General features: G+C 47.3%; 1 protein-coding gene across 3 annotated transcripts in view; it reads left to right on the forward strand.

The window, feature by feature from the left end:
• Nucleotides 1-16,279, forward strand: part of MTMR4 (myotubularin related protein 4) — a 651,646-nt gene that overhangs the window by 245,058 nt on the left and 390,309 nt on the right. For all 3 annotated transcript variants that reach the window (XM_085649730.1, XM_085649731.1, XM_085649732.1), the window contains one exon: nucleotides 2,051-2,147. In XM_085649730.1, the coding sequence (XP_085505856.1) occupies nucleotides 2,051-2,147 (97 nt within the window). The remainder of the gene's footprint in view (nucleotides 1-2,050; nucleotides 2,148-16,279) is intronic.

The following is a 16,279-nucleotide window of genomic DNA, read 5'->3' on the forward strand; positions in this document are numbered from 1 at the left end:
CTCACCAGTATCTAAGATGTAACCAGCTCAGCCCCCAGCTGTAGACCAACTCCGAATGACCGGGATAGAACACTTGCTTGAATGACATTGTAGTTTCCACCCAACTCATCATTCCACACCAAGCTACAAAAGAAGATACAACGGGCTAGAAAAGAGGCCAGGATACCATAAGGTGGTATCCTTTTCTAGTGAGTTGTGCCACTAGAATAGTTAGTGCTGCCTGTCCATTAGGCATATCTTGCCTTTTTTTGCATAAGGTTTACTGTAACCAGTTGCTCATTCTGCTCAGAAATTTCTTGAAGAGAAACTGAGAAAAGTGAATGGAATTTCCTTTATAGTGGAGACTACCTCCTGTAGGATACTGTCTTCCACAACTGGGGAGTTGATGTAATAGCATATAAGGGATAATTAGCCTCTGGGCAGACTTACACGCTAATAGATCTGGAATTTACTATTGCTCTCATTGTTTGGGAGTGGGTGGTGTTATCTGAAAGGGGATCTTAATGGTTTCATAGGAGAGACATAGATGTGTCCTTCACTAAGACTGAATATTCTGTGAGATTGTGTAGGGGGAAGGGGCTAAGGAATATGACCGTTCTAATTTGTTGCTCTTTAATTCTCCTGTGCCTGGGAGTCGTTGCCCCAGCCAGTCTCACATCGTGGAAATAACCCGCCCTCTTCTTATCATAGGCAGAGGGAGCCTGCAAAGGATAAGTCCGACAGGAGAAGCCACAGTATTACAAGGATGAGAAAGGAATTTTAAGCCAGTCAGGACTCCAAGGTCATTTGCCATCTTAAAGTTGTCTTGCACCCTGTCACCAATTTTAATTGAAAGAACACTTACCGATCTACCCCTCCCAACCTGGCTACTACCATATTTGTGATGAATCCTGCAACTAGAGTTAGAGGCAGCTGTATTAATCTACTCTTTGGTTTTATTCCTCCCACCCCTGCAAAGGCATGGCTCCTGCTCTATGGCTGTGACCACCGCTTTCCTCCAAGATTCTCCTTTTCTGTCCTTGGAGTGCTAATAGGTGGAGGATGCCACAAAAGCAGCACCTTATACGCTCTTCTAAGGCCAAGTGAACCCTCACATCTGGACATACTCGCCATGTCTTACTGCTGTCCTCCTTTGCCTTAAGCCGCACTGTGAAGAGTTGCAAGGTATAGGAAGATGTTTTTTCTATTTGCTGTAAGAAAGCATATTGCTACCTCCCTCCTCCCCCCCCCCTTTAAACATTGGACATTGGGTTCATTTAACCAAACGGAAAGCAACTACTGCTGTTATTCTTAAACATTACCATTATCGAGATTTGCTTCTTGCAAGAAATTTTTTTGTCTGGTCTTTGGGGCGGTGGAGGATGTTTGGGGGATTCAATATTCTATTCCTCAGTTGTCCATGTGTGTTCTCTTTCGGATTTCCGTTTTGAGTTCCATGATTTGCCCACCTCTTTTCCTGGTAACAAGCTTTTTATTCTCTTAACTGTTCATGAATATCCAAGAAAAACCCATGATGGGTAGGAACATGTTGCTCACTTGTAACAGTAGTCCCCTCCAACTTGGAGGTAGTAATTGATTTTTTTGAAATCCAGGAACTATTCTTTGGAAGTATGCTAAAAATAAGCTTAATATCACTGTAGTTTATTAGAGGGGGGTTTCTGACTAATTTAAAGTGCAAGTCTCTTTTTGTTTACCTACCTGCTTCTACACATCCAGTTTTCACCCCTTTTTGTTTTCCTTCTTGTTTTTAAATGGTGCTTTTTAAATGTAATTGCTATTTTTAAAAAAAGAGTAATTGAAGCGTGGTAGGGAAAAAAGGTATTTCATGTATTATACAATTGTTCAATGATCACAGACATGGGTGGACATATTCAGAGCGCTTGAATTCAGTTCAAGTACCCTTTGTGGAGAGTTGGGATTACAAGTAAGTATTATTTTCTCGTGTTAGGTCTTTTAGCAGAAAGAATGCTAGTCAGTTCTCCTTTTATAATTGATGGCAAGTCAAAATAATGTTCTGGTGATTTTAATGATACAGGTGTGATTATTTTAGGCGATCACGTTAAATTCCGCTTTCACATGGAAGTGACACGAATGGGTTTCGACTTGCAGAATGCCTGGAGAGTGTCTGAAATAAACAACCAGTACAAGTAAGTATTGAGTATTCACATTACAGGTAATTTTTTAATTTGGAAGTACTGTTCCTAACTACTAGAGAGGATATTAATATTCAGTTTGTTTTTTGTTAAATATATTTTTATTTTGTTTCGAAAACAAAGCAGAAGGAGATATTGCATATTTAATACAACAAAGTTGGAAACCCAATTCCATTGATTGTATGGAAGAGTGTAAACCATGAACTATGTATCCTCCCCACCCCCTCCCAAGACACTAAACAGTCTGAATCCAGTTCTTTACATATCCACGCATCCCAGTTTGTTCAGCTGTGTGGCATGTGACAATATATCCCTTCAATCCAGGGCATATCCATTCTTTCTCACCTACTATACTCCATAAGCTCCAGGGAGTATTAGTGCAGCCATTTACCCCACACCTTGCAAAATGGTTTAGGTCATCCCCGTCAGCCATTTGTACTTTTTTACAGCCGTCATATACATATCCATATCCTGTTTTCATTCTTCTATTGTCGGGCATTCTCTAACTCCCCCATGTCGGGCAGTATCCTTTTTGGCTACTATAAAGCCTAGGCCACAAAGCAACAGCTGAGCTCGTGGTAATTTAATATCATTAGGGATTACCAGGATGAGAAAATTAGGGTCCAATGGTTGTTCGGCCATGAGTACTCTGCCTAGTTTCCCTATATTATTCTCCCAAGAATCCTGAATTCAAGCCCAAATCATGTCAAGTTTTTATGGAAATTCCGGGGTGTTTACCATCCCACAGGAAGGTTCTCATATGATTGTCAACCAGCTGGAAGGTCTTGGGTGGGATCTTATAATAGGTGTTCTACAGGACATAAAGAAGTTTGGTCAGAGAGATCATTTTAAACATGGCTGCCCTTCCCATCAGTGTAAGGGGCAACCATCTCAATCTTTCCATGTCCTCTTGAAAAGAATGCAGTTATGCGCATAGCAAGATTCCCTTTCTGATTTCATGAATATGCCCAGGTATTTGACTCCAAGGGTAGAGAGAGTCAAGCGGCGCTGGAGTGGGGGTATCTCCAGCCCACGCTGCGGGAGGAAAAGGACTGACTTATCCCAATTGATGCTGTAGCCGGAATCACTCCCATATTCCTCAAAAAGTTGGAAGGTGTAGGGGAGGAACAATGGAGGGTCAGTTGGATAAAGCAGGGTATCATCCACATAGAGCACGATCTTTTCTTCAATCCTGGATTTTCTCTCAATTTTAAAACCTCTGATTCTAAGGTGGCTATGCACAGCACAGGCTAGGGACTCTATAGTGAGAGCGAAAAGAAGAGTCGACAGAGGGCATCTCTGCCTGATGCCTCAACCTATAGGGAACTCTGCTGACAACACCCTGTCAACTCGTACAATCTCCATTGGGTCGTGATATAATAGCTTGGTCCACCTCCGGGAGCAGGGACCAAAACCAAATATTCGAGGCATGTGAGCTGTAGATCACATGCTTTGCATACTCCTGCCATCTAGTGTTGAGTCTGGATATTTGCAAGTTGTTTTTGTTTGAAGAAGTCTTTCTAGTCACGAGGTAGGTGTCTCTTCCTTTCGATGATAGTGCGAATGGGCATTGACTCCATTATTAGACCGTTTTTTCCGCATTCGGGTTTGGAGGGGTATTGCTGTGCTCCGCTTTGGAATCGATCCTCAGGTTCCCTCTCGATGCGTACTCTCTCTACCTCGACGGTATTGTTTTCGAACATGTTTTCTCTTTGTGAAATTCGATTCCAATTTCAAGAAACTTTGACATTTTGACTGGAAGATCTGCGGGTGGTCTTCCGGCCCATCAGCGTTGGTACTGCTCCTCTTTGATGGAATAGACTCCATTTGAATTCTGTCCCCTTTGCCACGCGAAATATTCGCTTATGGACTCTCATCCAGTGTGTAATTTGTGCTTATCCCCCGAGCACAAAGAGCAAGACTGAGACACGTGCTGATCTTTCAGATCACAGAAACTCTCTGTGATCGTCTGGCTCCACGTCGAGAGATGCAGCGGTTGAATGTCACACCGGACCTCTTCGGCAAAGACTCCGAATAAGAACAGGTATCAGCGGCAGAGGAGGAGATGGCTTCTGCTGCGTCTGACACCGGATCAGACTTCGATTGACCTCTAGAACGATGATGTGCCGCAGGGACAAGGGGAAGTGTGCACTGAAGACACCTTTTCCCCCACCTCCCAACGTCCCTAAGCAATCTAAGGCTTCAGCACCGAGAAGAGGTTTCCAACGCTCCGCCCCGAAACTCTCTGAAAAGCCTTTTGGCTCGGGACATAGTCAGCAAAAGCACACTTGCAAGCCGAAATCTTCCAGCTCAAAATCCAAGATGGGTTCCGAACTGAAACCCTAGGAACCGAAACCGTCTACACCGAAAATCAAAAAACATCCCTCTGAGTCGAAACCCTCGGCACCAAAAGGACATTCCGGCTCGACCAAAAAGCAAAGTCTTGCCTACAACACAACCCGATCCAAACATAGACACTATACCTCCTAAACTGGATCTAAAACAGAAAAAGCTGTATATTCCCCCTGACACAGGGCATATCTATACTAAAACATCATCTAAGCACCAGCTTTCTGAGGATGATAGCCCATGCAAAATTCCTCTGAAGAAAGTGTAGGCACTAGTCCTTTCAATACACTCCCATCTTCTCCTCCCTCTCCACCACAGCATCCATTACAGATTACACAGAGTCAGTCTCCTCTACCTCATTTTAACACAGGTGACACTGACGATGAAGATACACAATTACCAAATCCTTTGATGGAGTACACTACTGAACCTCAACAGGACACAGACTCAGATCTTTATCCTGCTAGGCCATCTCCACCTGATGACAATCTGTTTTACCAACAGCTTATTGCTAGAGCAGCAGAATACCATGGGATGGAGCTACATAAAGAGTCTTTAGAGGAAAAGTTTCTCTTTGACACTCTAGGATCCCATAAGTCCTGTCAGACACTGCCTAGGCTCCAGGGTATGCTAAGACACACAGACGATATTTTTAAAGATCCTGACCATGCCAGAATCCTTACTCTTAGAGTAGATAAAAAAATATAAATGTACCCCCACAGGTCCTATTATTATGAAAGGTCAATTACCACTTGACTCTTCAGTGGTGTCAAATGCTAGAAAGAGGGCTAGCTCTCAAGCATCTGGGGATGCCCCTCCACCAGATAAAGAATCAAAGCGTATCGATGCTTCAGGTAAACGTGTGGCTGCGCAAGCAGCTAATCAATGGCTTATACGCAGGGCTTATTAGCAAGATACGAAAGAGCCCACTGGGACGAAATTAAACAATTACTTCAGTTTCTCCCAGAGGAGCATAAGGCAAAGGCTCAGGATTTAGTCCAGTAAGGCAAACTAATTTCTAATGCCTCTATCGGATGCGCTCTAGATGCAGCTGACACCACAGCTAGAGAAGTAAATACTAGCATCTTACTATGACGACAGCATGGTTGCGGATCTCGGGGTTCTAATTTGAAGTCCAACAACCCATCCTGCTATTTAACCTTTGATTAAAAAAAAATCTTTTTGGTCCTGAAGTCGATCTAGCGCTTGAAAAAATGAAAAAGGACACCGATGTAGAAAAATCTATGGAAGCGCTTCAATCTCACCATTTGGAAATCAATAACAGACAAATGGGTGCTTGGAATTATCCAACATGGTTATTGCCTGGAGCTTATCAACAATCCTCCAAACATTCCTCCTCGATCTCACAAAATATCACCAGACCACCAGCACTTGCTTCAACAAGAAGTGCAATCTTTATTACTCAAAGGGGCTATAGAACTTGTCCCTCTTCTGTACCAAGGGTCAGGGGTTTATTCCCTTTACTTTCTCATTCCCCAAAAAGGACAGCTCCTTGAGACCTATTCTAGATCTCCGAGAGTTAAACAAATACATATTGTCAGAGCACTTTAAAATGGTAACTCTTCAACAAGTACTTCCTCTCTTGCAGCAGGGCGACTTTGTCTACTCTAGATCTAAAGGACGCCTACTTTCATATTCCAATTCATCCCGCTCATCGCAAATACCTCAGGTTTGTGATAGCAGGCAAACATTACCAGTTCAAGGTACTTCCATTTGGCGTCACCACAACCGCCAGAGTGTTCACCAAATGTCTTGCAGTAGTAGCTGATCATCTCAACGACAATGTATACATGTCTTCCCTTACCTGGACGACAGGCTTATCAAAGCGGGCACTTAACAGAACTGTATACTACACACTCAAACAACAGTGGACCTACTTCACCAGTTAGGTTTTTACAATAAATGCACCAAAGTCTCACCTGTGTCCGGCACGAGTGCAATCTGGAGCTTCCCTCAACACTCTCAAAGATCTAGCCACTCCCAATGTAGCCAGAATTCACAATATTCAGGTCACACCATTACAATTCCAACCCAGCCATTCATTACCAGCCAGAGTCTTCATTCAACTGCTGGGAATTATGGCATCCTTCATTGCAATCGTACCTCATGCAAGGCTTCACATGCGTCCTCTGCAAGAATGTCTAGCACGTCAGTGGAATCAGTCAAAGGGTTTATTAACAGATCTAGTGTTGGTAGATAGCTGCACTCGTCGCTCTCTGCAGTGGTGGAACCCACAAAATTTAGCAAAAGGGCGGCCTTTCATAGACCCGATTCCACAGACTATACTGACAACAGGCGCATCGTTAACAGGCTGGGGTGCCCATCTTCAACATTACAGAGTACAGGGACTGTGTTCAGATAATCACAAACGTCTCCACATCAACTACCTGGAACTTCTAGCAGGGTTCCTAGCACTCAAAAGCTTTTCTCACCCAACATGTAGACAAGACTGTCTTAGTTCGCACAGACAACATGACAGCAATGTACTCCCTACAGAAACCGGGAGGGACTCACTCTCTCCAACTGTCGCGCCTTGCACAAATCATTTGAAATTGAGCGATTCACCACAAAATCTATCTCCTAGCAGGACACCTTCCAGGAGTAGACAATAACATTGCAGACCTGCTTAGTAGACACAGGCATCAAGTACACAAGTGGGAAATTCACCCCCCCCCAAGTTTTTCTTCCCTACTTTCAAAAATGGGGTTTTCCACAGATAGATCTGTTTGCCACTGTACACAACGCAACATGCCCAAACTTCGCATCCATATTTCAACACCCAGCATCCAAAAGGCAATGCTCTATGGATGAATTGGTCAGGGACATTTGCTTACGCTTTTCCGCCTATCCCACTAATTCCGTTATTGGTTCGGAAGCTCAGACAAATGTCCCTCACACTGATGTTAGTAGCCCCCAACTAGGCTTGTCAACCTTGGTACACCACCCTGTTAGAACTCTCAGTGGATCCACATCAAAAGCTACATCTCAAACCCTGTCTCCTCACTCAGAGCCATGGAGAAATCAGTCATCCAAATCCCAGAGAACTCAACCGAGCGATTTGGCTCCTGAAGTCCTAAAGTTTGGTTATTTACAACTGCCCCCAGACTGTGTGAATATTCTTAAAGAGGCTAGAAAGCCTACTACTAGAGCATGTTATGCAGCAAAATGGAAACTGCGTGATGTCTATTGTAACAACAATATCATTTCACTTGATGCTTCTGTGCAGAACATTATTTATCTGTTGCATTTACAGCAATGTGGACTAGCTTACACATCCATTTGTTTACATCTAGCAGCAGTGGCTGCATACTTGCAAAATAGACAACACTTATCTCTGTTCGAAGTACCAGTGATTAAAGCCTTCATGGAAGGATTAAAAAGGGTGATACCACCAAGAATTCCCCCTGCACCAGAGTGGAACTTAAACATAGTCCTTACAAGGCTAATGGGTCCACCTTTTGAACCAATGCAAAAATTTCAGTTACACTTTCTGTCATGGAAAGTGGCTTTCCTCATAGCGACAACCTCACTAAGGAGAGTTAGTGAACTTCAGGCATCAACTATACAAGAGCCTTTATTTCAACTTCACAAAGATAGTGGTTCTTCTTACCAATCTTAAATTACTCTGTAAGATAGTTTCTGCTTTTCATATAAATCAATCAGTTGAGTTACCTGTGTTCTTTCCTCAACCTGATTCTGTAGCAGAGCGAGCTCTACACACATTTGATGTTAGACGTGCTATACCTTACTACATAGAAAGACCAAAGAATTTAGGAAACAAAGCAACTGTTGCTTTTTCTCCACCTCACAAGGGCAATCCTATATCCAAGTCCGGTATTGCAAGATGGATTATAAAGTATAACCAAACATGTTATGTTAAAGCAAAGAACTTTGTTAGTATCCCCTAGAGCGCATTCTGCTAGCAAAATGGGGGCTACTATTGCTTTCTTGAGAAATGTTCCCCTAGCTGATATTTGTAAGGCAGCAACATGGTCTACATCGCACACATTCACCAAACACTATTGTGTAGATGTGTTAGCAAGACAACAGGCAAATGTAGGCCAAGCAGTACTTAAAACTCTATTTCGAACAACTACTACAGGTTAGCCACTGCTTTGGGAGTTTACTGCTATATAGTGTATGCAAAGCATGTGATCTACAGCTCACATGCCTCGAACGGATAATGTTACTTACCCAGTAAGCATCTGTTGTTGGCATTTAGAGCTTTAGATTCACATGCGCCTACCCACCTCCCCGGTCTCCTGTAGTTGTTGTAGTTCTAAATTCTCATTCATACGCATGGACATCTCGATTCTACACATACTAAAACCATTCTCACCCTCTGCGGGAAAACAATCTAAGAATGGAGTCGATGCCCATGCGCACTATTACTGAAAGGAGGAGTCACCTACCTCATGACTAGAAAGACTTCTTCGAACAAAAACAACTTGCAAACATCCGGACTCAACCCTCATATGGCAGGAGTATGCAAAGCATGTGAATCTAAAGATTCACATGCCAAGAACAGATGCTTACTGGGTAAGTAACATTATCCATAGGAAGTGTACCATTAAGAAAACGCCAGTGTACCTCATCAAACAGTTTTTCAGCATCAAGTGCGTGAAAGACAAGGGGATCTAAACAATCTTTTATTTAATTCAACCAGTTGTGTGTTCTATGAATATTGTATCTGGTCGATCTCCAGGGCATGAAGCCCTATTGATCCCTATGTATTAAAGATGTAAGGATCTGTAGGAGTCTGGAGGCCTATATAGTAGCCAGAAGTCTGACTTCATGTTGAGTAGAGATATCGGGCGCTAAGAATCAACGCTCTTTTGTCTTACCTTCTTTGGGGATTACCACAGTTATTGCCCACCAAAGGTCTGGGGGAAAGGATACCCTGATTATCTTCTTCTACAAATAAGTTCAGTAGATGAGGTCCCAGTAACCTAGAGTATCATTTGTAGAATTCTGTGGAATTCCATTTAGTCCGGGAGTTTCATTGGGTTTAAGTTCGGCTATGGCGGCTTGGACCTCTGCTAATGTAATGTCCGCGTCGAGCCTCACAGGTCTCGGCATCCAGAACCGGGGGATTTATGGAGTCCAGATATTGTTCGATATGAGATATTGTCTGTAATGATCGGGCTTTGTAAAAGCTCTCGTGATAGCGAGCAAAAGCTGCAGTTATAGCCTTGTCTGCCTCAACACAATCTCCCTCAGGGCCCACTATTCGGTGTACCCATCTGACTTCCGGTTCCCACCTATCCAGCCACGCTTCCCAGAGGACTATTATAGATGGTAGTGATTTTTTTTCATTTTCCTGAAAATCAAATTCAGAGTCTACTTTTTGGCCTGTTGCCCCGTCCCGATCCTTCCAGTCCCACACGTTAAGTTTCGAACTAGATCCTCCCCTGTGACCCAGCAGAGGGGAGTGGTCAGACGTGCCCGAGCTAGATATTGCGCTTGATTTACATTTCCGATCTCCCCCGCCAGAGCAAAAACATAGTCCAGATAGGAGAAGACCTTATGACTTCCAAAATGATATGAATGTTTCTGCTTATTAGGATTTGCATGCTGCTAGAAGTCGGAAAGACCCAAACAAGTTGCAAAGAGGGATAGGGGAGTGGCGTGGATGGACAAACTCCGAGGGCTCATCCTATCCATTTCGGTTGTCATAAAATCATTAAAGTCCATCCCCCATGATGTTGAGTGGAGAATCTATCTCCAATAATACCTATGTTAATTTCTCTAATGTGGGGGCCTGTAGGCGAGGAGGTGTGTAAACACTGATGAAAGTGACATCTGTTATGCCCCAAAGTCCTCTTACTCCCTCGTACCTCCCAATTGGGTCCATCCATATTTTAGACCTATGTAAGGGAGGGTCCTTCTTAATCAGGATAGCTACTCCTCTTGACACAGAAGTGTATCCTGCATGGGCAAGTGTAATGTAAGCGCCTGTTAGATCTGGGGGTCTCTAGTTGGCAGAGGTATACACCTTAGACCAAATAGGGACCCTTGCTTCTAGTCAGGGTACAGGGACACACACGGTAGATAACCCCTGCTCACCCTCTAGGTAGCTTGGCTCGAGCAGACAGGCTTATCCCCAAGGCAATGTGTAAGGTATTTGCACGTAGACACCACAATGATCCCCCTTCCGTACACCACAAACTTAGACCACACAGGTGAGTTATATCAAAAATAATATATCTTTATCTAGCTTCCGCAGTTGAAATCAAGCATCACAGGTTTACACAATATTCGCTTTCTTGGTTGGTCGGGATCGTAAGACGGTAGTCTCTAGTCTCTTGTGTGATTCGATACTCACTGAGAATGAATCAGTTTGTAGGCTCTTGATGTTTAGGCAGCTATGCTGCTCCGGCGGTGTCGCTGCACTCGTTGTAAAAGCGCTCCTCTGGCTGTTCGGTGCAAGGTTTCCACAACTCCCTCGACGAGCCCCCAGTGACGATGTCGACGTCACCGGAGTCAGCCACTCACAGCGCGGCTTCGTAGAGTAGGGAAGTACGACTCTCGATCTGCTTCAGGCCTCCGGGTCGCGGCAAGGCACGTGCCGATGAGCACGTCGGTCTTCTTGATGTGGCAACCGGTGTCAGGCCCGGATCAGCGCGGCACTCTCCAACAAGGCAGAGAGCAGCCCGCCCACTTCACCGGCAGATGTTGAGAAGCTTGGTAGAACAGTCCACGGTCCTGCAGCACACAGCGGCGCAGGGGGGACACAGCAGAGTCTTGGGTTCGGGGCAACCTTTCTATCCCTGGGTTGCGAAACAGGAGGCCAGCTCTTCTCAGGCCCTTGGAGATTCGGTTTAAGACACAGCACACAGCAAAGTCTTGTTTGGTCAAGTGGGTAGAGTCAGCACACAGCAAGACCCCTTCTCCTCCTCAGCTTCAGTTGTACAGCAGAACAGGTCAGCCCTTAGAGCGCACAGCAAGGCAATCTTCCTTTAGTTCTTCAGCGGTCGGTCTTTCAGCAGAGGTTCCTCTTGATGGTAGAATCTGAAAATCTGTTGTCAGGGGTCTTGTACTTATACCCCTAAAAGTCTTTGAAGTCTTTGTGCAAGTGGGTCCTGAGCCCGGTCTGATCCAGTTCTGGGTGTTGCTGGAGCACTTTGTTTTTCCTGGCTTCTGCTTTCTTTTCAGAGTGAGGGGCAGAGTCGTCAGCCGCCCAGCAGGAGGTGGAGCCAGCAGTGGGGCAGGCAGGCACAGCCCTATTCACTCCCAGGTGCTATCTCCTCCCTCCACTCTACTTGCAAATGTCGCCATTCAGCAAAGGGCTGACTCAGCCAACCTCCTGGGGGATCCCCAGCCCCTGTCACTCTCAAGCCAGACCGTCAATCCACAAGCATGCCCAGGCACACAGAAGGGTCAGACAAGAGAACAGCTACTCTCTAAAAAGTACTATTCTCCAACTCAGGATTTAAAAACAACCTCTCCTAAAAGATGTGTTCTTAAATGCTGAGCTCATGGATATCAAACACTCATGTCTTATCTTGTTCCTATGAGAAGATAGGCGGATAGCCATTGGCACCAGCCTCCCCCATGTTAGCCTATGGAGCAAGATAACCTTGCAGCAGTGAACACACAAAATGGCCGTTGTTCACTACCAGAACATGTTACCTGCACTAGTACATGCTCTACCTTTTACATACACTGCACCCTGCCCAGGGGGGTACCTTGGGCCTTCCATAGGGATGACTGACGTGTATAAAAAGGGAAGGGTTGGGCCCGGTCAGTGTGGACACTGGCCAGGAGGACATGGCAGTCCGGGGACTGCAGGCAGGCCTGCGATGGCAGGCCTGAGACACCATTTTAGGGCTACTCATGTGGGTGGCGCAATCAGCGCTGCCGGCCCACTAGTAGCATCTGTCATCACCAGCCCTGGCACACACAGTGCACTTTACTAGGGACTTCAGGGTGATACAAATATGCCAATCAGGTATATCCAATCAATATGAAATTTTACACAGGGAGCACTTACACTCTGGCACTGATTAGCAGTGGCAGAGTGTCCAAAGCATCTAAACCAGCAAAAACGAAATCCAGCACAGCATCAAAAATCCAGGTAGCAGAGGCAAAAGATAGGGGAAAAACCCACGCCAAGGATGTCAGGTCTAACACGTGTCCCCTCCAGCTGAAAGTGGGGAGAACTACCCACCCTCTTGGGAGTTCTCATCACTAAGGCGGAAAAACCTGGACAGACCATCAGCATTGGCGTGCTCTGTACCGGGACGGTGTTCCACCGTAAAGTCCATTCCCTGTAGGGAGATGGACCACCTCAACAGTTTTGGATTCTCGCCCCTCATCTGCATTAACCATCTGAGGGGCCTGTGGTCGGTCTGAACACGGAAGTGAGTCCCAAACAGGTAGGGCCTCAGCTTCTTCAGGGCCCAGACCACAGCAAATGCTTCCCTTTCAATAGCGCTCCACCTCTGTTCATTGGGGAGTAGCCTCCTACTAATGAAAGCTACGGGTTGGTCCCCGCCCTCGTCGTCCATCTGTGAGAGTACTGCTCCAACACCTTGCTCTGAAGCGTCTGTTTGCACAATGAACTCACTCAAAGTCAGGTGCCTTCAGCACTGGCGCTGTGCACATTGCAGTTTTCAGGGCATCAAAAGCAGTTTGACAGGCCTTGGTCCAATTCACTTTCCTGGGCTGATTTCTAGAGGTTAGTTCTGTCAAGGGGGCAACGATGGTGCCGTATCCCTTGATGAACCGTCGGTAATACCCGGTGAGTCCTAAAAAGGCTCTCACCTCGGTCTGCGTCTTGGGGGGTTCCCAAGCCAGAATGGTATCAATCTTCGCCTGTAGGGGCGCCACCTGGCTGCTCCCCACCTGGTGTCCCAAATACACCACTGATCCCTGCCCTATCTGGCACTTACTGGCCTTGATAGTGAGGCCTGCCTCTTGCAGAGCCCTCAACACTTCACAGAGGTGTTGCAAGTGTTCCTCCCAAGTGGAGCTGAACACAGCAATGTCATCCAAGTATGCGGCGCTGAATTGCTCCAGCCCGGTCAGTACCCGGTTGACCAGTCTCTGGAAGGTGGCAGGGGCATTTTTCAATCCAAAGGGCATGACGCGAAACTGGAAGTGCCCCTCTGGTGTGGAAAATGCCGACCTCTCCTTTGCCCCTTCAGTCAAGGCAATCTGCCAGTACCCCGAAGTCAAATCAAAGGTGCTGAGATACCTGGCAGCTCCCAACCGATCCACGAGCTCATCAGCTCTGGGGATGGGGTGCGCGTCAGTCTTGGTGACCGCATTGAGCCCACGGTAGTCCACGCAAAACCGAAGTTCTGACGGGCGACGGGCCACCGGGTTTAGCAGATTTCTTGGGAACGAGGACCACTGGGCTAGCCCAGGGACTGCTAGAGGGCTCAATTACCCCTAACGCCAACATCTTGGAAACTTCTTCCTTGATGCTGGCCCTGACCTTGTCAGCTACTCTGTAAAACTTCTGTTTCACAGGCAGACTATCTCCAGTGTCCACATCATGGACGCACCAATTGGTGACACCTGGGGTCAGGGAGAACAGGGAGGCGAACTGACCCAACACCTGGCGACAGTCTCTCTGCTGTTCTGGGGTCAGGGTGGGCGAGAGGACCACACCATCCACTGACCCGTCTTGCTCCTTGGTTGCCAGGAGGTCAGGGAGAGGATCACTATCCTCCTCCCCACCGTCATCTGTAGCCATGAGCATCGTCACTTCAGACCTCTCGAACTGGGGTTTGAGGCGGTTCACATGCAAGACTCTAAGGGGCTGCCTAGGAGCCTTCATGTTGACCAGGTAGGTCACCTCACTCTTGCGCTCTACCACCTCATATGGCCCGGTCCACTTGTCACGGAGCGCGCAGGGCTCCACCGGTGCCATCACCCACACTTTTTGCCCAGGATGAAATTCAACCAGAGTGGTATTCTGGTCGTACCATCTTTTCATTTCTTCCTGGCTGGCTTCCAGGTTCTCTTGAGCGAGCTTCCTGAAGCGCTGCGTTTGGTTGCGGATGGCCAGCACATAGCTGAGCACATCCTGGGGGGTTTTCCCACGGGACTTTTCCCACCCCTCCTTCACCAGCGTGAGAGGTCCTCTAACAGGGTGGCCATACAGCAGTTCAAAGGGGCTGAACCCTAAGGACTTCTGAGGCACCTCCCTGTAGGCAAACAACAGGCATGGTAACAAGACGTCCCACTTCCGTCTCATGGGCTCCGCTAGGCCCATAATCCTACCTTTCAGGGTGCGGTTGAACCTTTCAACCAACCCATTTCCTTGAGGGTGGTAAGGAGTGGTGAACTTATAAGTTACCCCACACTCCTCCCACAGAGACTTCATATACCTAGAGATGAAGTTGGTACCCCGGTTGGAGACCACCTCTCGGGGGAACCCCACACGGGAAAAGATCCCCATCAATGCACGGCCCACCACGGGTGCTGTGATTGTCCTGAGAGGGACTGCTTCCGGGTACCGAGTGGCGTGATCCACCAAGACCAGGATAAACCTGTTGCCTAAGGCGGTCTTGGGATCCAGGGGCCCTACGATATCAATGCCCACCCGCTCGAAAGGGGTGCTCACTACAGGAAACTGCTGGAGGGGCGCCACACACTTCCCTCCGCTCTTACCACTGGCTTGACATGTTTGGCAAGACTTACAAAAGGTACCGACGTACTTCTTCATCTGGGGCCAGTAGAAGTGGGTGACAAGCCTGTGATAGGTCTTGTCTTGCCCCAGATGTCCTGCAAGAGGCACGTCATGAGCCAGACCCAGTAAGAAGTTCCTGAAGCGCTCGGGTACCACCAGCACACGGGCTGCACCAGGCTCAGCAAACTTAGGCTCACTATAAAGTAAGTCATCCTCCCAGTAAATCAAATGTTCCTTGGACCCTAGGCCTGCTGCCTGGTCTGCAGCCTGCTGCCGCACACCAAGGAGAGAAGGGCACTCCTTCTGAGCCTGGCAGAATTCCTCCCTGGAGGGACCACCCTCTTGCTGCCAATGGGTCAGCTCAGGCAATTCCCCCAGTTCGGCCACCTGTTCCCCTGTAGGTTCCAGGGCATCCCCCTCAGGTTCTGCTTCCTCCTGGACCGTGGGAACAGTGGGGGCCGGTTTCCCGCGCCCTCTGCCCCTTCCTCTCTTGACAGGTCCCTGGGCCATTGTTCCAGGCTCCGGTTCTACTAATCCACCCTTACTGGCTGTCATGGCACGTGTGGATACACAGATCCACGCTGGCAGTCCTAACATCTCTAAGTGAGTTCTGTGCTCTACGTCCTTCCATGGAGAACTCTCCAGGTCGTTACCCAACAGACAATCTACTGGCAAGGCATCACTGACACAGACTTCCAAGGTACCAGAGACTCCCCCCCCCCCCCCCCCCCCCCCCCCCCCATGTAAAGGGAACACGCGCCATCTTGCAGAGGCGCACTGAAGTGTCAGCTGCCACTACTGGGTGGAGCACATTGGGAATGACTTGCTCTTCAGACACCCACTGACACCTGACAGATGTCACACTAGCCCCGGTGTCCCTCAGAGCCTCTATCTCCCTCCCATTGATGGTCACCTTTTGCCCGTATTTCTTAGTGTTAGCGGGTATCAAGGTATCCTGGACCATCTCTTGGTCTCCTAAAGAGACATGGGTCATCATAGCTAATCCCTCCTCCCCACTGGAAATCAAATCCCCTCCCAAAGCTACACTAGCTAACCCTGGGACGGGAGCAGCAGCTGGTGCTGGGGGTTTCTTGGGACAGTTAGGGGCTATGTG

Source organism: Triturus cristatus, chromosome 3_2 (assembly GCF_964204655.1).
Source record: "Triturus cristatus chromosome 3_2, aTriCri1.1, whole genome shotgun sequence".
NCBI lineage: Eukaryota > Metazoa > Chordata > Amphibia > Caudata > Salamandridae > Triturus > Triturus cristatus.